Source organism: Taudactylus pleione, unplaced genomic scaffold (assembly GCF_031769625.1).
Source record: "Taudactylus pleione unplaced genomic scaffold, aTauple2 ptg000557l, whole genome shotgun sequence".
NCBI classification, from domain to species: domain Eukaryota; kingdom Metazoa; phylum Chordata; class Amphibia; order Anura; family Myobatrachidae; genus Taudactylus; species Taudactylus pleione.
In genome coordinates, this window is record NW_028284959.1 from 1,411,737 (window position 1) to 1,432,953 (window position 21,217).

Below are 21,217 nucleotides of genomic sequence, written 5' to 3' on the forward strand. Positions count from 1 at the left end.
AATATTCTCTGTGCAGTGCTGCAAGATATATGTGTGTGCTATATAAATAACGGGTAATAATATAAATAATATGTGTATAAAGAGTCAACAAAATGACACAGCACTGTAAATTGTGGGGCTCATTTTACAACTGATTTACAATAACATGAAAGAGAAGGAAAGAAAATGATCTTCTCTTTGAAATAAAAAGTTACAGTAATAAGTGTCTCCCATGATTCCTGCTAATATCCTGCCTGGAATTCATACACAGCAGCATAAAATGAAGCTTAGTTATCCCAAACTGGCATTGACAATAATCTCCTTTTCCAGATCAAACTCTCTGAAAACCTAGGGAATAAATGAGTAATTTCTCCTGACTCATCAGAAACAGCTGCAGCCCAGGATGTGACAGGCTCTGGTGGCTGGCAGCACCCCCCCCCCCATTCAGCCTGGCAGGTATGCAGCATCCCCCAGCCTGGCAGGTATGCAGCATCCACCCCCCACCCCCAGCATGGCAGGCAAGTAGCATCCACCCCCCCCCCCCAGCCTGGCAGGTATGCAGCATAAACCCCCCACCCCACCCCCAGCCTGGCAGGCTTGCAGCACCCCCATCCCCAGCCTGGCAGGCAAGTAGCATCCACCCCCCCCCCCAGCCTGGCAGGTATGCAGCAGCCCAGGCAGCTACAACCCCCTGATTTGCTGCCTTGCATTCTCAATTGCAACCTGGGCTCTCAGGAGATGCTGTGAGCTGGGCTGTGTGTAGATGTCTGTGTAACAGATCTGTGTGTGAGCAGATGGAGCTACTTTCCTCCTGCACTAAGCTGATTTACTTGTTTAAGGTCTGACCTCATCCTCCTGTCAGTATGGGATCCCACCTACACAGTTACAGGAGCAGAGCCCAGGCAGCATGAAACAAGGACTGAAGCTCCAGTGTTAGCGGCTCCCAGAAATCCTGCTGCCAGCTGCCGGGGTGCCAGGGCTCCTTTCCTGCAAGAAGAAGATGTCAGTGTCTGGGAAGAAAGAGTTTGATGTGAAGCAGATTCTCCGGCTGCGCTGGAGGTGGTTCAGTCACCCCTCTCAGGGCTCTCCGGGATCTGGGGGGTACCTACAGGAAGGATATGAGCACAGGGGGACTCCGGTCCACAATAGGCTGAAGAGCCATTCGCGGGACAGGAACGGACTGAAGAAGAACAACAGCCCCGTCCACAATATACTGGCACCAGTGCCAGGTCCCACTCCAGCCTACCAGCGGGCTATCCCTTCCTGGCACCAGCAAAACCTCATCCAGCACCTGCAGGCGGGCGAGGAGCTCCCCAAAGCCAGCACAGAGGAGAAGCTGGGGAAGGAGGAGGACTGCCGGGCACAGGAGGTGCAGATACCCCCCCAGGAGCACCCAGCGGCTGCTACTGACAGGTAAGAGTCTGGCTGGGATCCTGGCTGGGGGCTGATACTTTGTAACCACCGCGGATCTCAACGTTCTGTTTACAGATACAATGCAACACAATGTAACAACAATGCAACACAGTGTAACAACAATGCAACACAATGTAACAGCAATGCAACACAATGTAACAGCAATGCAACACAATGTAACAACAATGCACCACAATGTAACAACAATGTAACAACAATGCAACACAATGTAACACAATGCAACACAGTAACAACTGCAACACAATGTAACAACAATGCAACACAATGTAAAAACAATGTAACACAGTGCAACACAATGTAATGACAAGGACTAATTGTGCTAAATATGGGCGGCTGGGGAATAACTACAACCACATTCCCATGGATCTCTATCCATACCTAATTAATAGCGGGGCCATGACTAGTTACTGGGGGTGGCTACAAAATACAAAGGGGGAAGATGGAGGAGAAGCAGATTGTTTGCAGCGATCTGACCACCCATCATTTATCTAAGGAGCAATTAACCTTGAACCATGTAAATAATGGGAGAATCTCTACTTAATGTTTCTAATTAGGAATTGTGTGTGTGTATGAGAGAGAAAGAGAGACAGAGATGCAGGTCTATTGAAATCCTACTTATACGGTGTATATATATATATATATATATATATATATATATATATATGGTATATATGTGCAGCTGTCTTGATACAAATAGGGAGGTGAATGATAAGACAGGGTTCTGTGTTGAGCACATACAGTAGGTTGAACTTGTGATTCTGTTCCAAGGTTCTATAGAGGAATGAGGACAGTCCCCTCCTGGGCAGGTATACAGGATTTCCCAGTGTACTATGATGCAGGGATATGCTGTGCACAGTGGTTAGACTCTGCTGGGACAATGCTGCAATGTAATGTTTGTGTAGTGCTGGAGTGTACAGGATGCAGGGTCAGCCAGGAAGAGATCGCACAATGCCTTAAGTTATCAATTCTTCATTCCAGCCAGTCCCCCCTCCCTGGATTTCTTCCTGGGGTGATGCCTGACAAGATCCCAAACACCAGATAAGGCTGCAACAATATTTCATGTGAAATAAACAGGGCTGATGGTAAAAATAAGGTTGTGAAGCTGCAGGCAGGACATTTTCACTGTCATTATCACTTGTCTAAGGAACGCTTGGCTATTTGTGATTTTGCCAATATTGGACAATACAACAACCACAGACATTACAAGTGTAATGCATTGACCAAGTTCTCAATAAATAAACAACACAGTATAATTGGGAGCAATGCTATTGCCAATATCATTCCTACTAAAGAAAATACTTCTGCAGTTTATATTGTTTTATTGGACATAAAACCTATTTCTGCAATCAGAACATTATACTGTCATTGTTAACAAAAAGTTGTTGATTTTTGTTTTGTGTTTTTTTTTTTATGTAATGGGAAAATTAATTTTCTTTATAAGCATTATAGGTCAAAAGAGGCCAATGACAGGTGATTTATACTTGTTTTAAGAATAATAACTACATAACATTGTACAAGTGTTAAATACAGGTTCATAGAAAGTGGTACTCATAGTTGTACTGTAAACAGGGTGACATTGTATGGGAGAGCCTAATCTAATTATCACTTGTTCATTAAACAACATGATTGGATACTGTTATTGAACAAGACCAATAGAGTTATATGATCATTGAGGTAATTAGCACGGTACAGAGTGCATTGGGGAATACTTTCATGTGCACCCTGCTCTTCCTAATTGTAAATTATAGTACAGCAAAAGTGAGTGCTCACTCAGCCATACTTAATAGAGCAGGAGTTTCCCAACCACGGTCCTCAAGGCGCATTAACAGCCCAGGTTTTAAGGATAGCCATAATTGAGCACAGGTGATTAATTAGTACTTTAGTTATTTTGATTTAACCATCTGTTCTTAAGCATGGATATGACTAAAACCAGGACTGTTATACCCCTTTTCCTCCGGAGCTAAAACCCGAGTTTTTGAAGGGTTAACCCGGGCAGCTCCCTGGTGTAAAAGGGGAGAGAGTTGGATCGCCGGGTCGAGTGACCCGGCAATCCAACCCAGGTAACTAGCAGGGCTTAACACGGGCGTAGCCCGTGAAACCCTGCTATGAGAACAGCGCACGCCGGGTCACGATGACCTGGAGTGCGCTGCTAGCCGGCCGATTGGTCCGGCTTCAGTGGCACTTGGAGATGACGTCATCTCCAAGCGACCACTTTCACTCCGCAAAAGCCGGGTCTATGCAGACCCCACTGCGATGTGAGCGGCGCTGACTCGGGAATATCCTGAGTCGGCACCGGCAAAATTCCTGGTCTGATCCAGATAGGAACTTTGGGCCTGATTCAGAGCCGTTCGCTATTTGCGGTCGTTCGTTCAAAAACAAGGGGTGGCTATTCAAATGATCAGTTCGCAAATTGCAGTCTGTTCACACCTCTAAGTCTGAATGTGCGAGCAAAACATACGCTCGTTTATTTGTTAAAAACGCCCCCTGGCCGCACGCACCATACGTCATGTCCGCTATTTATTAGATTAATCGAGTACATCGACCAGCGTATGAACTGCTCGCTATTCTTGTGGTTGGTTTTTGCTACCACAATCTTGCGAGCAGTTCTGGCTATAAAATAAACCAGTGACGTGGTCAATGACGCTGCTGTATTAATTATGCACACCCATAAAACACCCGTTTTGACCTTTAAGCACGCCTGCGTTCGGATCTCCACTCCCCATTTTCAAGCTCCTTCCCCTGTTACCACCCACATACGCCTCATTCTGTCACTCAAAATAGCAGGCATTCGCTATATTGCGAGCACATGAATTTCGGCCGCACTGACTGGTTCGCGCATGCGTATAACGATCCGTACGCATGCGCAGATGTGCGAACATCGCTCGGAACGAGCGTACTGCCGCTAGCGAGTGGCTCTGAATGAGGGCCTTTGTTCCAACTCCGGGTCGGACCCGGAATTTAGGTGGAAAAGGGGTACAAGTGTGCCTTGAGGATGGAGGTTTGGAATCACTGTAATAGAGTATAAATAGATCAAATGTTGGGCTTCCTAGAACATTAAGCGGGTCTCTTCAGCCAGAGTTCGGCAACCAGTATCTTGCTGGGACTTTTAGCTACATAACAGCTGTAGACCTGGAAATGTCATTCATTTGATGATATTTTTCTTTCTTTTAGGCTGGCTTGCATCATATTGTTTTCTGTGTATGTGTGTAATAAATATATATATATGTGTGTCACTGTAGTTTTAGCAGTATAAATGTTCCTTAATTTAATTCTCCCTCCTACAAACGCTTTTATCCACCAGCCCATAATAACTGCAGCAGCGCAGCCAGGCTGGCAAGGAGACGAGCGTTCTGAGAATTTCTCATTTCACTAGAGCTGTGTATTTTTTTCGTACACAGGAAGGTGAAAACAGGAAGGGGCTGGTGACATTAAGATTAAAGAGTGAATGCTGCCTTTGCTGATGGGCCTGGGGAATAGAAGTTAGGAGGTCTAGTGATTATGTCAGGGAGGCTGGAGATAGCTTGGATACTGTTATGCTACAGCCAGATAGTAAATGTCTGGTGTGTGTCGATAAGGATGCAGAACATTACAGAGCAGCAGGTTCACATCAGTTAAGATATATACATAGATTCCGTATGTAGTAGGAGCAGGTAACAGAGCAGAGACCGGCGGGTGAATCTCCTCTGTAACACAGGAGATCGGATGACACAGGGCATTCATAGTGGCTTGCTAGGGAAAACAGAGGTCATTTATCTGAGATGGAAAAACATACAGAACAAACATCAGATTATAAATACATTGCGCTTGTCGCATCAATAGGAGGTTACTGAGAAAGGAGATGTGTGATCTAGGGGTCTATTTACTAAGCAGTGTTAGGAGACAGAGTGAAAAGTGACAAGGTGCCAGCCAATCAGCTCCTAACTGCCATCTCACAGGCTGTGTTTGAAAAATGACAGTTGGGAGCTGATTGGCTGGTACCTTATCACTTTTCACTCTGTCTCCTAACACTGCTTAGTAAATAGATCCCATAGTCTGAGACACGTTTTGCACCTTCTGACACATCTGTTCAATGCACATTATGTTGGATTTTTGATATTTTTGTTAACCTAACTCCCAGTGCAGTTCCAAGGCCCCTCAGCAACCTGGACGAGCCCCCACATTAGTGCCCGTGTCGTCACAAGTCCCACATAGAGGAGGAGTAGGAAGCTGGGCTCCTGGCACTTTTAAAGAATATGCTGGTGGTGCCTCTCCAAATCGGCAGGTGCCTGTCACGGCTCCCAACAATATGCACACATGTGCCACTGGGGCATCCCCCACCTCTGCTTTGTACCATGGCACCAGCCACACCATAGTTCAAATGACCCTGATTCATTATGGATTGTAGAGTTCATTTTCCTGTGTGTGCATCTTTTAGTGTGGGAGTTGTCTGAGAGGACTAATCTGTATTTTGGCTTGATACGGGTAAATATCCTATCTGGTGTTATTATGAAATAATTCATCTTCATGTTACTAGGAAATGTTGGGTATATTTCATTATGTTTCTTAATTTTGGCCTAAAGTAACTGTAATAATCCTTACAGGGGTTTAAGAAGCTGTATTCCTGGGACTCTGTCACAAAGTCAAGCGACAGGGTCACAAGTGGGGGGTGGGCAAATGGTTTGAAAGCCAGTAAGGTCGTTTCCAGCATCCCTAAGGGCCTCCTGCCCTGATCGGAAGATTCATGGTCAAGGCCAAAAATGGTTCTATCAATTCCAATCAGATCATTATCTGTCATCACAGTGATAATGGAGACAATTTCTCAATATCCGCTGTAGTCCTTCATAGTTGTGGCCAGCATTAGGTGAGGGTTTTGTCTGACTATAGGTGATTCCATACATTTAGTTGTTCCGCTATGAAGAGGAGGTGGTAATTATATTGTAAAGATCTGGACATTTAAATGAAAGCAGAATGGACGTAGAGACAGCAAATAAGCAGAAATAATAGTGATTATTTGTTCATGGGACTTTGGTCTATTTAGGGAATAAAGACCATTACAAAAGCATTGTCACCAGTCAGTGACCTTCCCTTCTGTCTCCATGACAAATATCAGGAAATAATAAGATTTGCCTCCCCAAAACCGGAATATCTTTATTACTGATACACAGATGAAATTTATTGATTTGTTTGGATTGGGAACAGTTATTTTCATAACTGCCTGCAGCTTGCTGCAATTGTCAGCTGAAGTTCTTGCTCGTTTCTGACCTTGTTAATCTGTATTATCTTTGTCTGCTACCTGCCTTGACCCCTGCTTGTTTACCATCGAGCCTGCAGGCCGCCCCGTCTTGAACTCTACTTGTTTATTGACCATTTTTGTCTGCTGCCCACCCTGAAAGCTGCTTGTATGTCTGCTATTCTTGTTTGCTGCCAGCCTTTGCTTGTTTACTGTCCACCCTGTCTGCCATCTGCCCTGATCTCACTACCGTTTTCAGCCACCTGTCCCCCTGATGTTTGGTCTTGTTGGCTGACCATTAGTTGCAGTCCTGATTCAGCTTCTCTGCTAGTCATCTCCAGCATACCTTCACATATTGTACACTGCTCTGAGGTTAGGCCCCTGGATATCATTTTCTGCACCAGTCCCAATGTAAACCTTTATTACTATACACATGCAACCTGGGTGCACCTTAATTCTGTTGAGTATATTTTGCTCAGTGGGAAAGGGGGAAGGACACTGGTTGCAGGTTCTAAAGGTTTCTTAGGAGGCTTGTATCAGACATTGAAAGATGTTCACTTATTTCTTTCTTTATTTTCTAAAGAAACTTTGCCCCTAACTCAACTTTTCATAATTCCAGTTTCCTCACAGATCCAGCATCTGATGTTTTGAGGATTTCTGTATGTGGGTACAGGGGAGGTAATTACTGTCCCAGCCATGTAGTATAAGTCAGCTGTGCATTACTATAGAAATAATGAAGCTGTTGAGGGTGGTGGAGGACTTGAGAAATACTGCTGTAATTGATGATTGTAATTGAGTTTTTTGCAGCCTTAAGCTGCCCGTAAACCAGACCAACTTTCCTCCAACTATCCAACTAGTTGGTTGGTTGGCATAAAAATCCGGTAATGCGTGGGAGCAAATGACAATCAGCAATTTGCTTCCAAACACCGGAAAATGGACGAAAGCTGTTGTCCAGCCAAGTTGGTTATATCTGTAAATCTGTTTGATTTAAACGACTTGTCTGAACCACAGCTTTCATCCATTCTCTGGTGTTTGGAAGCAAATAGCTGATTGTCATTTGCTCCCACGCATTACCAGATTTCATTCCAACCAACCGACTAGTTGAATAAAATAAGAATGAAACTTGTGGTCATCTCTGCAGCAATAAGGAACCCTATTTGTCAAAGGGGTGAAGAGCCCTCTTAGCGCTAAAGGGGCCAATATCACATTGCCAAACACATGCGAGCGGTTACTGGCACTTGCCTACTTTGTTGATCTGCCTCGCGGGTGATCCTGGAGCGGAGACCCAAGTGGCAAGTGCGACCGGCGGCGTGATTTGCATCACTGTGTCCCTACGTCTCCTGTCAATTGACATGATCCATGGTATCGCGCATGTGGGTTCAGGGCTGTAATGGTGCAATTCACTACATATCACACCAAGCCCCCCCACCTGCCCTATACTAGGGAAGTTGGTGGGTTGTGGAAGGGACCCCTACTCTCCTAGATGTCATGGAAGGCTGTAATATGACCCCGGTATTTGCAGAATAAAGCATTTTTTAAATGTAAACATTTTGTGAGGACATGATGATGTTTTGAGAGCGTGCAGCTGTGCCAGGGTATATAACTCATCCCATTACACATGGTTCCAGCTGGTAATCTGCAATCAGGACACCCATCGCCGCCCAGTGTCAGTGCAGTGTGCTGGAGTCACAGAGCTGGCTTGTTTCCCCGTAATTGCTTTGGCAGAGAGCATGGAGGAAGCAGCAGCTCTAATACAAACCACAGACACGACGTGCAGCGCAGCAATATGACCCTTCCACCGTGACGGCAATCTCTCACTACCCCTGAACCTGTAACTCACTTATAAGTCTGCAGCTCTATAATGTAAGTAGGTCAGGAAACAATCAATACTTATAGAGGAAATACCAAGCTGTGATCATAGAAGTGGATGGATAATATATTTTCTGTGTCTTTGTATTACATTGTTATAGGATCTGCTAATGAACTGGGCTCCTGATCACTAAAGACTGTAAGTCTGAGTCTGACTCAGGGGTGGAGGCTGCTGCATCCGCTCCATAGGCAAATGCAGGGGAGGGGGTTCCGGATGCCAGGAAACGCCCCTCCCCAGCCCACATCATGACCACAATAGAAATAGTCATATAATAGAATATAATTAATGCTGCATGTTCTTCTAGGTATTAAATAATTAGCACCACCTGTGGATCTTTTAACATGTGCCAGCCAGTAATATACACCTGTGCATCAACTAGGAGATCTAGAAAACATGCACTGTTAGGGGTACAATGCTATAGACCATCAATAGAGTTCATTATTAATACCATATAATAATACACTATCCAGTGCATAAGGAGGACTTGCTCCCATGCTCTGGAATGGAGACCAAATCTGAAACAAAAACAATCACCTCTGGCAGGATGGCCCTATTGCCGCATTTAATGGCTTACTGTGATCGCTGGTCCTGTATATGCTGGAATTATGACACACAATACACTATGTATGACACATATAATGGGTTACTGTGATCGCTGGTCCTGTATATGCTGGAATTATGACACACAATACACTATGTATGACACATATAATGGGTTACTGTGATCACTGGTCCTGTATATGCTGGAATTATTACACACAATACACTATGTATGACACATATAATTGGTTACTGTGATCGCTGGTCCTGTATATGCTGGAATGATGACACACAATACACTATGTATGACACATATAATGGGTTACTGTGATCGCTGGTCCTGTATATGCTGGAATTATGTCACACAATACACTATGTATGACACATATAATGGGTTACTGTGATCACTGGTCCTGTATATGCTGGGATTATGACACACAATACACTATGTATGACACATGTAATGGGTTACTGTGATCACTGGTCCTGTATATGCTGGAATTATGACACACAATACACTATGTATGACACATATAATGAGTTACTGTGATCGCTGGTCCTGTATATGCTGGAATTATGACACACAATACAGTATGTATGACACATATAATAGGTTACTGTGATCGCTGGTCCTGTATATGATGGAATGATGACACACAATACACTATGTATGACACATATAATGGGTTACTGTGATCACTGGTCCTGTATATGCTGGAATGATGACACACAATACACTATGTATGACACATATAATGAGTTACTGTGATCGCTGGTCCTGTATATGCTGGAATTATGACACACAATACACTATGTATGACACATATATTGGGTTACTGTGATCACTGGTCCTGTATATGCTGGAATGATGACACACAATACACTATGTATGACACATATAATGAGTTACTGTGATCGCTGGTCCTGTATATGCTGGAATTATGACACACAATACACTATGTATGACACATATAATGAGTTACTGTGATCGCTGGTCCTGTATATGCTGGAATTATGACACACAATACACTATGTATGACACATATATTGGGTTACTGTGATCGCTGCTCCTGTATATGCTGGAATTATGACACACAATACACTACAGTCAGGTGCATAAATATTGGGACATTGACAACATTTTCATATTTTGGCCTCTATTCACCACCACAATGGCTTTGAAATGAAACAAACAAGATGTGCTTTAACTGCAGACTTTCAAATTTAATTTGAGGGTAATTACATCCAAATCGGGTGAACGGTGTAGGAATTACAACGGTTTCTATATGTGCCTCCCACTTTTTAAGGGGCCAAAAGTAATGGGACAATCAACTCAAAAGCTATTTCATGGACAGGTGTGGGCTATTCCCTCGTTATTTCATTATCAATTAAGCAGGTAAAAGGTCTGGAGTCGATTGCATTTGGAATCAGTTGCTGTCGACTCTCGATATGAGATCCAAAGAGCTGTCACTATCAGTGAAGCAAGCCATCATTAGGCTGAGAAATCAAATCAAACCCATCAGAGAGATAGCAAAAACATTAGGTGTGGCCAAATCAACTGTTTGGAACATTCTTAAAAAGAAAGAACGCACCGGAGAGCTCAGCAACACCAAAAGACCTGGAAGACCACGGAAAACAACTGTGGTGGATGACAGAAGAATTATTTCTCTGGTGAAGAAAAACCCCTTCACAACAGTTGGCCAAATCAAGAACACTCTCCAGGAGGTAGGTGTATATGTGTCAAAGTCAACAATAAAGAGAAGACTACACAAGAGTGAATATAGAGAGTTCACCACAAGATGTAAACCATTGGTGAGCCACAAAAACAGGAAGACCAGATTACAGTTTGCCAAACAACATCTAAAAAAGCCATTACAGTTCTGGAACAACATCCTATGGATAGATGAGACAAAGATCAACTTGTACCAGAGTGATGGGAAGAGAAGAGTATGGAGAAGGAAGGGAACTGCTCATGATCCAAAACATACCACCTCATCAGTGAAGCATGGTGGTGGTAGTGTCATGGCGTGGGCATGTATGGCTGCCAGTGGAACTGGTTCCCTTGTATTTATTGATGATGTGACTGCTGACAAAAGCAGCAGAATGAATTCTGAAGTCTTTCGGGCAATATTATATGCTCATATTCAGTCAAATGCTTCAGAACTCATTGGACTTCGCTTCACAGTGCAGATGGACAATGACCCGAAGCATACTGCAAAAGCAACCAAAGAGTTTTTTTTAAGGCTAAAAAGTGGAATGTTATGCAATGGCCAAGTCAATCCCCTGACCTGAATCCGATTGAGCATTTCACTTGATGAAGGCAAAACTGAAGGGAAAATGCCCCAAGAACAAGCAGGAACTGAAGACATTTGCAGTAGAGGCCTGGCAGAGCATCACCAGGGATGAAACCCAGCGTCTGGTGATGTCTATGTGTTCCAGACTTCAGGCTGTAATTGCCTGCAAAGGATTTGCAACAAAGTATTCAAAAGTGAAAGTTAGATTTAGGATTGTTTAGTTTGTCCCATTACTTTTGGCCCCTTAAAAAGTGGGAGGCACATATAGAAACCGTTGTAATTCCTACACCGTTCACCTGATTTGGATGTAATTACCCTCAAATTAAATCTGAAAGTCTGCAGTTAAAGCACATCTTGTTTGTTTCTGGTCCTGTATATTCTGGAATAATTACACACAATACACTATGTATGACACATATAATGGGTTACTGTGATCACTGGTCCTGTATATGCTGGAATTATGACACACAATACACTATGTATGACACATATAATGGGTTACTGTGATCACTGGTCCTGTATATGCTGGAATTATGACACACAATACACTATGTATGACACATATAATGGGTTACTGTGATCGCTGGTCCTGTATATGCTGGAATTATGACACTCAAAAGTTCAAAAGACTTTGTATGATGCATAATAAAGCTGGATAAGTGGTAATTATACCCTCTTCATGGACTGGCCACACTCGTAAAATCAAGCCTTTGGAAACCCCCCTTTAGAAACCCTGCATTTGCCATTGCGTTCTTCAGGGCCGGATTATAGAGAGGGCGACAGGGGCGGTTGTCCCGGGGTCCCCACAGATAAGCCCCCCCCCACTCTGTCCTCAGCACCATCACCAAGCTTATTTTTTTTTTTTAAATCTTTTAACGGAGCCGCAGCCCGCTATTAAGGTCCGCCCCCTGCATTTGGCTCTGCCCCTTATTCTGCTGCTAGCCTGCTGCCACTGAAGTAAACAGCAGTAATGTATACATCTAACGTATATATGTACAAATGTAATGTTTGTATCTGCGTCTGTCTGTAAATATATATATATATATAATGACACACACATCAGGCAGCCCGATGTATGTTTGCGTGTGTGTATGTATATATGCACGTGTGTATGTATGCAAGAGTTGTCTGTGTGTGTGTGTATGTATATATATATATATATATATATATATATATATATATGAATGAATGATAAACTTTTATCGATAGGGGCCCCCACACATTTTTTGCCCAGGGGCCCCCACAGTCCTTAATCCGGCCCTGGCGCTCTTGCATCTGGAGCCGGTAGATATGCGGCTGTGATAATATGCTAATAGCGGCCTTCCCCTGGTATAGTAATCGATCAAAAACCCACAGATAAAACCTATCTGTATTAGGCGCAAAAATATGTAGAAAGCAGATGTTATCTGTACTGCAGCTCCCAATTAATATCCTGGAAATACTAATTATTATCAATCAAAGAAACCCAATATAAGTACAAATAAAGCACTTAGGGAATCCTTACATATTCATTTAATAAGGTATAATTAAACATACATATAGATATATAACACTATAATGAGAAAGCCACTTAATCAGGATAAATAGTTGAAACAAATACATAAATAGATAAATGTCTTAAATCGCAGAATAATGTCCACTTTAGCTACTGTGCTCCGTTACGATAGAGATAATCCTCTGTGCATTGAAGTACTGTATAAATGAATCCCAGTGTTTGAGCACTAATACCAATATATGCCTCCAAGTACTAGTGTTATGCTCTGGGTACTTTTGCAGAGAAAGAGCCTCTTTAAATGAACTGATAGAAAAGTTCCAACAGTAGAAAAATATATCAAAAATGCGTCTAAGTAAAGATGTTATACTTAGCCCCCCACCATCAATTTAGCTCAGCGACAGAGTAAAAAGTCAATCACACGTTCCAATCCTGGTGTAACAGCGATAGGATGGTAGTTCCTCAGTGAATTACACTCCCCGTAGATATAGTACGCACCCACCTGATGTGATAATGGGGCAACGTCCTTGGGAGCAACACTGCATTCAATCCCAGTTTAGTGGCAGTGAAATGGCCGTTCCACAGTGAATTACGCTCCTCGTGGATATAGTAAGCGCCCACTTGGTGTAATGGTAGAGCGGCGTCTGTGGGAGCAACACTGTATTTAGACGGGGGAAGTAGGAAGATTCGAGCTGGTGCTTGATTGTAAAGCTTAGTATTTAGATCCCAAGATCTGAACCAATCGCCAGGAGCTTGTAGCAATTTGTGGAAAAACCTGTCAGAGGTCCTGTAACGCGTTTCTCCATTGTAGCAGTGTAACGGTTTCATCAGAATAGTAGGCTGCATCTGAAGGTGCAGCACAGAGATGCCCGTTGTCAGTACTCTGCACACTTTAACGCTGCCAATGGTTCTTGCCAGTGTTGGACTGGAGCATGGAGGGCCCACCAGGGGATTGCAGTGGTAGGGGCCCATGCTTTGGGGTGTGGTCAGTTACCACAGGGGATGAGGCCAGCCCCCACAGAGGGTTGGGTAGCCATTAGAGACCATGTAACTGACCCTCTAATACAGTAACAATGTATAATTCAAGTGCAAACTCTGGAACCTGACATTAGAGCAAATGTTGGGGCCCTCTAACAGTGGGGCCCACCGGGGATTTCCCCTGTACCCCTGTGGGCCAGTCCAACCCTGGTTCTTGCCACCTCACCACAGGCGCACCAATGACACTTGCACCAGCGTTATGGCAGGTGTCATTTATCTGTCTGAACATGGTCTCTGTGGTTGCGGATCTGTTACACCAATGACTCCTTTTTTTCCATTCACTTCAGACCGCCTACCAGTCACCATCCAGAAACGTCCATCAATTTGCCGCCCATTTCTCGTACCGTCTGTCCCAAGTGCAACAGAATCATTTATGAGCACACTCTATATAACGCGTGCGTGGTAGGGGTTTTCAGGACTCTTGGCGCATGCGCAGTACAATATAATTGCTCAACTATGGAAACATTGACAGTGCGTTCGATTTGCGTGCCCTTTTAAATCAGGCCCAGTAAATGCTGTGGTAATTTGGGGTGCCATTTGCTAACACTTGGACACATGCATTCTGCACCCCACAAGTTGCTTGTCATTAGGCTTCTTGACTTATTAGAGTGACTTTTCCATCAACTTCTCAGTTATAGTAATACATTTTATATTCTGGCCCCAGTACCCACTAAATACCAGCAATATGACATCAGGGGGTCTATTTACTAAGCAGTGTTAGGAGACAGGGTGGAATTCAATTGTATTCGCGGCCCGCATCTCCCGTCTAAAGTGACAGGAGTTTGCGGGCCGCTATGCAATTGTTCCAGATTTACGTGCTGATCGCACCCCGTAAAGCAGCTAAACCCGACCAAAGTCCAGGGTGCGATCGCGAAAAGTGATGTTTGGGCGCCCAAACATGTAACTTTTCGCACATTTCAGCTCTCACCCCCCTGGGGCTGCGAGCTGAAATGTAGCGCTGTCAGCTGATCGTGCCCGACAGGAGCAAGAATTGAATAGCTCCGTTGGGTGCGATGGGGGCAGGAATCAATTGAATTCCACCCACAGAGTGAAAAGTGATAAGGTACCAGCCAATCAGCTCCCAACTGTCAACTCACAGGCTGTGTTTGAAAAATGACAGTTGGGAGCTGGTTGGCTGGCACCTTATCACAGACGTATCACTTTTCGCTCTGTCTCCTAACACTGCTTAGTACATAGACCCCCAGGTCTCTAAGCTGCAATATATAGTATAGCCTGACCAAATAGGTGAGGATACAATCATCCACCGTCACTTGCTGGTCACACGTGTTATTGCAGCAATTGAGTTGAGTTTCTGTACCAGGGTTATGATTCTGTTCACCTGTTACTTTCCACTTTAAACTGGAATTATTGGAACCATGGAGGGTGTTAGTGATCCCACAAAGCTGTTTCCGCATCAACATTAATCTTCTTTTGTATTTTACTGTGGAATTTTCCATGTTTCTTTCTGGAAGAATTTGTCCCCAAGCACGATGCATGGTATTCCCGATGTAGGTGCTATTCTGCTCGGAATTAACACCCCCCCCCCCCCACCCCCCCCAGCCAGCAAATCACTAAAAACATAGACAAACACACACCTGTGTTCCAAAAACAATTAAAAATAAAATAAATGATATATAAAATATGATAGATATATAAAAATCAGAATTAATTGTCATAGTCATCGCCCCAGCTTTAGTTATAAGCAATAAATTCAGCCAGATGTGGAATGTCCAAAACTTTGTGCAGAAAGGTGAATTGGAGGCTCAGAGACTAAGGCCCTCATTCAGAGCCACTCGCTAGCGGCAGTACACTCGTTCCGAGCGATGTTCGCACATCTGCGCATGCGTACGGTTTTTAGTACGCATGCGCGAACCCGCCAGTGCGGCCGAAAATCATTTGTACGCAATATAGCGAGTGCCTGCTATTTTGAGTGACAGAATGAGGCGTATGTGGGTGGTAACAGGGGAAGGTGCTTGAAAACGGGGAGTGGAGATCCGTTCGCAGGCGTGCTTAAAGGTCAAAACGGGCGTTTTATGGGTGTGCATAATTAATACAGCAGCGTCAATGACCACGTCACTTGGTTTTTTTTAACTCAGAACTGCTCGCAAAATAGCGGTTGAAAAAACCAACCACAAGAATAGCGAGCAGTTCTTATCCTGTTCGATGTACTCGATTAATCTAATAAATAGCGGACATGACGTATGGTGCGAGCGGCCAGGGGGCGTTTTTATCAAATAAACGAGCGTATGTTTTGCTCGCTCGTTCAGACTTAGAGGTGTGAACAGACTGCAATGTGCGAACGGATCATTTGCATAGCCACCCCTTGTTTTTGAACGAACGAACGCAAATAGCAAACGGCTCTGAATGAGGGCCTAAGGCCGGAGCTTTACACCAATACAACATGGTCTGTCTGGGTGACAAATTAAATCTGCGCAAAATCTTTTCTGTAATATTAGGGAACGTTTCCTGCAAGCGTATAATTCCCCTGTATTGTAAAAAAGAATAAAAACATATATTATTCTTGGTGAAGGCTGAATATTCCTCACATACTGTCTCACAGTTTTGTAATGTGCAAGTGCTGCAGATTAGGAGTAGCTGAATAAATACCTGGAGGCCCAACACATTACACCGTGCTCTGTGCCCTGTGCCCTGTGCCCTGTGCCCTGTGCTCTGTGCTCTGTACTATTGTAATAGAAATGCGGAATCAACATTTATTATCTGACAAATTTCTACCTAGAGCATTAGTCAGTCTGTGAGAATTAGGTAGATGTTTTTTGCCATCATTAATCTATCTATCTATCTATCTATCTATCTATCTATCTATCTGTCTGTCTATTTCATATCTATCTATCTATCTATCTATCTATCTCATATCTATCTATCTATCTATGGGCCTGATTCAGAGCCGCTCGTAAGCGGCCGCTCGTTCGCTCCGAGCGATGTTTGCCCAACTGCGCATGCGTACGGATCATTATACGCATGCGCGAACCAGTCAGTACGGCCGAAATTCATGTACTTGCAAAATAGCGAATGCCTGATAATTTGAGTGACAGAAAGAGGCATATGTGGGTGGTGACAGGGGAAGGTGCTTGAAAACGGGGAGTGGAGATCCGATCGCAGGCGTGCTTAAAGGTCAAAACGAGCGTTTTATGGGTGTGCATAATTAAAACAGCAGCGTCATTGAGCACGCCACTGGGTTATTTTATAGCCAGAACTGCTCGCAAAATTGTGGTAGCAAAAACCAACCACAAGAATAGCGAGCAGTTCATACCCTGGTCGATGTACTCGATTAATCTAATAAATAGCGGACATGACGTAGGATGCGAGCGGCCAGGGGGCGTAGTTTCCCAAAAAATAACCGCAAGTTTTGTTCGCTCGTTCAGACCTAGAGGCGTGAACAGACCGCAAAGAGCGAACGGTTCATTTGAATAGCCACCCCTTTTTTTTTGAACGAACGACCGTAAATAGCGACCGGCTCTGAATCAGGCCCTATATGCCTTTATTGTACAAGTTGGTATTGTTTCAGGCACAAATGTTACTGTATATGTAGGAACACTTGAACAGGCAGCACTCAAGATCAAGTCCAAATGTGGAGTGCATGGGACATAAGAAATGATCAAGTTCACCAAAAACCCAGCACTCTGATAAATGCAATCCGTCACTGGTATGTGCCATCAGGGGGGGCAACTCACTGTATAAATAAGTTAAGCCCAATTATCTATGGACTGATTTAGATTTGAAAGTAGAGTTAAGGTTGGTACACACTAGACGATGTCAGGAGCGACGGCGCGACTGCGGGGGTCATGCTGTACGGCCCCCACTGACGATATATATGACTTCATACATAAAGTCATACATAGCTGATGGCGGCGTCTTCCTCTTGTAAACAAATAGACACAGTAGACACCTTGTCAAATCCAACATTTCAGTTGTTTAATAGAAATTTCATCAGGGACAATAAATGTAAAAGACAGTTCTTTCCCCTAAATACCAACACCCAGATTCATACATTGGGTGATGGTATTTACTCTCCAAGACCACGGGTACCACCAGCAGCTTTGTATGGTATTTTAGCAGTTATTTGGAGGGCAGCTTGGTGATTTGCAACCTTTCTATGTGGCGGTCAGGCAGTTGGTGTATTTGTGTGTGTATTATGTTATGATTTGGTCTTTAACACATCTGTGGCTGTTTTGCTTTTGTGTTGGAAGAACATTAAATATTCCTCACAAACCTCTATCCAGCCCTGTAAATACTGTACAGCTTAGAGGCCCTGTATATACTATATATACTGAATACACTGTACAGCTTAGAGGCCCTGTATATACTATATATACTGTACAGCTTAGAGGCCCTGTATATACTGTACAGCTTAGTGGTGCTGTATATACTGTACAGCTTAGAGGCCCTGTATATACTGTATATACTGTACAGCTTAGTGGTGCTGTATATACTGTACAGCTTAGAGGCCCTGTATATACTGTACAGCTTAGTGGTGCTGTATATACTGTACAGCTTAGAGGCCCTGTATATACTGTATATACTGTACAGCTTAGAGGTGCTGTATATACTGAATACACTGTACAGCTTAGAGAGCCTGTATATACTGTACAGCTTAGAGGTGCTGCATATACTGTATATAGTGTACAGCTTAGAGGTGCTGTATATACTGAATACACTGTACAGCTTAGATGCGCTGTATATACTGTACAGCTTAGAGGTGCTGTATATACTGTACAGCTTAGAGGTGCAGTATATACTGTACAGCTTAGAGGCGCTGTATATACTGTATATACTGTACAGCTTAGAGGAGCTGTAATAATGAATGCACTGTACAGCTTAGAGACGCTGTATATACTGTACAGCTTAGAGGCCCTGTATATACTGTATATACTGTACAGCTTAGAGGTGCTGTATTTACTGAATACACTGTACAGCTTAGAGGCGCTGTATATACTGAATACACTGTACAGCTTAGAGGCGCTGTATATACTGAATATACTGTACAGCTTAGAGGTGCTGTATATACTGAATATACTGTACAGCTTAGAGGTGCTGTATATACTGAATACACTGTACAGCTTAGAGGCGCTGTATATACTGTATAGCTTAGAGGCGCTGTATAAACTGTATATACTGTACAGCTTAGAGCGCTGTATATACTGTACAGCTTAGAGGCGCTGTATACACTGAATACACTGTACAGCTTAGAGGCACTGTATATACTGTACAGCTTAGAGGCGCTGTATAAACTGTATATACTGTACAGCTTAGAGGCACTGTTACAGAAAGGTTACATTCATGTCTCATAAACTGAGTAACATAATTTGCAAGGAACTGTTATTAATGTTTCTGAATTATGGATGAAATGTAGCATGCTGTTTTCCTTACAGTGTCTGCTCTCTGCAGCAGGAAGGATTTAGAGCATTTTAGCTTGAATATGACAATTTAGAATGATAACAAGTATCTGTTTGTCTGTTACAAACACATTTGAGGTTTAAACTTCATTTCATATAGAGTTGTGACTGACACCACATTCTTCCTGCATCAGCATGACAGGAATCTCAAATCTGTACTCTGTGGTGTTCATGAATCTTTCTTCCACTATATAACTCTCAGTCTGTGGCTTCCTGCTGCCTCCATTCCCCTCCTCACATCATGTCACTGCCCCTGTCACATGCAGCCCTGTCCTCACTTACACATCACTCATCTCCTGATATACTCTGTGCTGGTGGGGGACCCTGCTCCTCCCACTGTATGACTCTCAGTCTGTGGCTTCCAGCTGCCTCCATTCCCCTGCTCACATCATGTCACTGCCCCTGTCACATGCAGCTCTGTCCTCACTAACACATTATACATCTCCTGATATACTCTGTGCTGCTGTGGACCCTGCTCCTCCAACTATATAACTCTCAGTCAGTGACTTCCTGCTGCCTCCGTTCCCCTCCTCACGTCAGGGCTGAAGCCCTGATTCAGAGCCGGATGCTTTTTCAGAGCGCTCGCTCTGAATCAGGGCAGCATTTTTTTTTTTCAGAGCCGGCCTCCTGGCCGCTCGCTAAGCTAGCAACTGGCCAGGTGATGGTCGCAATGGTCGCGACCATTGGGCTTGCGACGAGACCCTTCTGGTAGGGTCTTGTCCATCGCAAGCCCCAGTCAGCTTCCGGCTCTAATAGAGCCGAAAGCTCATTACTGAGGCTGCCCCCAAACAGCAGGCGTTTCTTCGGGAACATCTCCGTTTGGCCAGCCACCGCCCCTGCCCGCCTCCAAAACGGGGTGAGCTGTCAATCACAATCACCAGCCACCCCTTTTTGGTGCAAGACCGGTAGCAAAGGAGCATCCGTCGCTGGCCCGGTTTTCTCGCGCATGCACACGCCAGAGCCGGCCTGACATGCGCAGTACGGGACCATCGACCTGCTTGCGAGCGATATGCACTTGTGAGCGGGTCTGAATCAGGCCCTGAGTCTTTTGCATGGATGTAACTGGCGAGTCTTATACCATCCAGCATTGCCGATGCGTACTGACGCATTTTTATGTATCTCCCCTATTCCTATTCTGAGTTGGAAATTTTTTTCCAACTGGATGACGACGATGACATCACACAGAACTGTACTGTCTTGTAGTGGTGTCATGACAATGTCGTGGGCATGTAGTTAGGGGTCTGCGCTATTCTGAGTCCTGTGTACGGAGAGAGGGGTCTGTTTCCGAAGAATCACCTGCATCCAACATGGGGCTGGTGCACGTGGCGATATTAATGATGGCGGATGAGGCTGTGGTCGGAGCAGAATCCTGCTAGAAGCCGCACAGATCCTCGCCGTAGCCCTGCGGAAAATGGCATTAGCATTATGTCACTTACAGCCTAATACATTGCTAGCGCTGCCCGGCACGGTATAGGACACAGGCAAAGAAGAACAAGAAATGAAGGTGTATTTTTTTAGTAATGTCATAATTGTCTGTGAGGGTTAATTATCTATAATTTACCCCGGCTCGTTATAACTCTGACTGATCTAATTCGCCTTTGCATCTTATCTCGGGAACATCAGAATGTCAGTGTGACCGTGTGTCAGAGCAGCTTATAGAAGAGGGTCAGTGGGACCTGCTGCCTCTGTCTATGAAACATAACACGTAACAGTGTAACTCAGGCACTGCGGACTAGGGCGAGATTTAGTATGACCCGTCCCTGGGGTGGACCTGGGAGGGGATTTACATTATTTTTTAAATTGTGAAAATAATAATAAGGAAAAAGACTACAAATAATTTTGCATTTAACTATCACAGCTCATCACAGCGTACCACAGCGTATCACAGCGTATCACAGCATATTACAGCGCATCACAGCACATCACAGCGTATTACAGCATATCACA

The 21,217-nt window shown here is 44.1% G+C and overlaps 1 protein-coding gene across 1 annotated transcript in view; it reads left to right on the plus strand.

The window, feature by feature from the left end:
* Positions 1-687: 687 nt before the first annotated feature.
* The window catches only part of KLHL4 (kelch like family member 4), a 243,846-nt gene continuing 223,316 nt past the window's right edge, over positions 688-21,217 (plus strand). Inside the window, exon 1 of the mRNA XM_088452902.1 lies at positions 688-1,392. Coding sequence (XP_088309028.1) covers positions 980-1,392 — 413 coding nt within the window. The 5' untranslated portion in view covers positions 688-979. The remainder of the gene's footprint in view (positions 1,393-21,217) is intronic.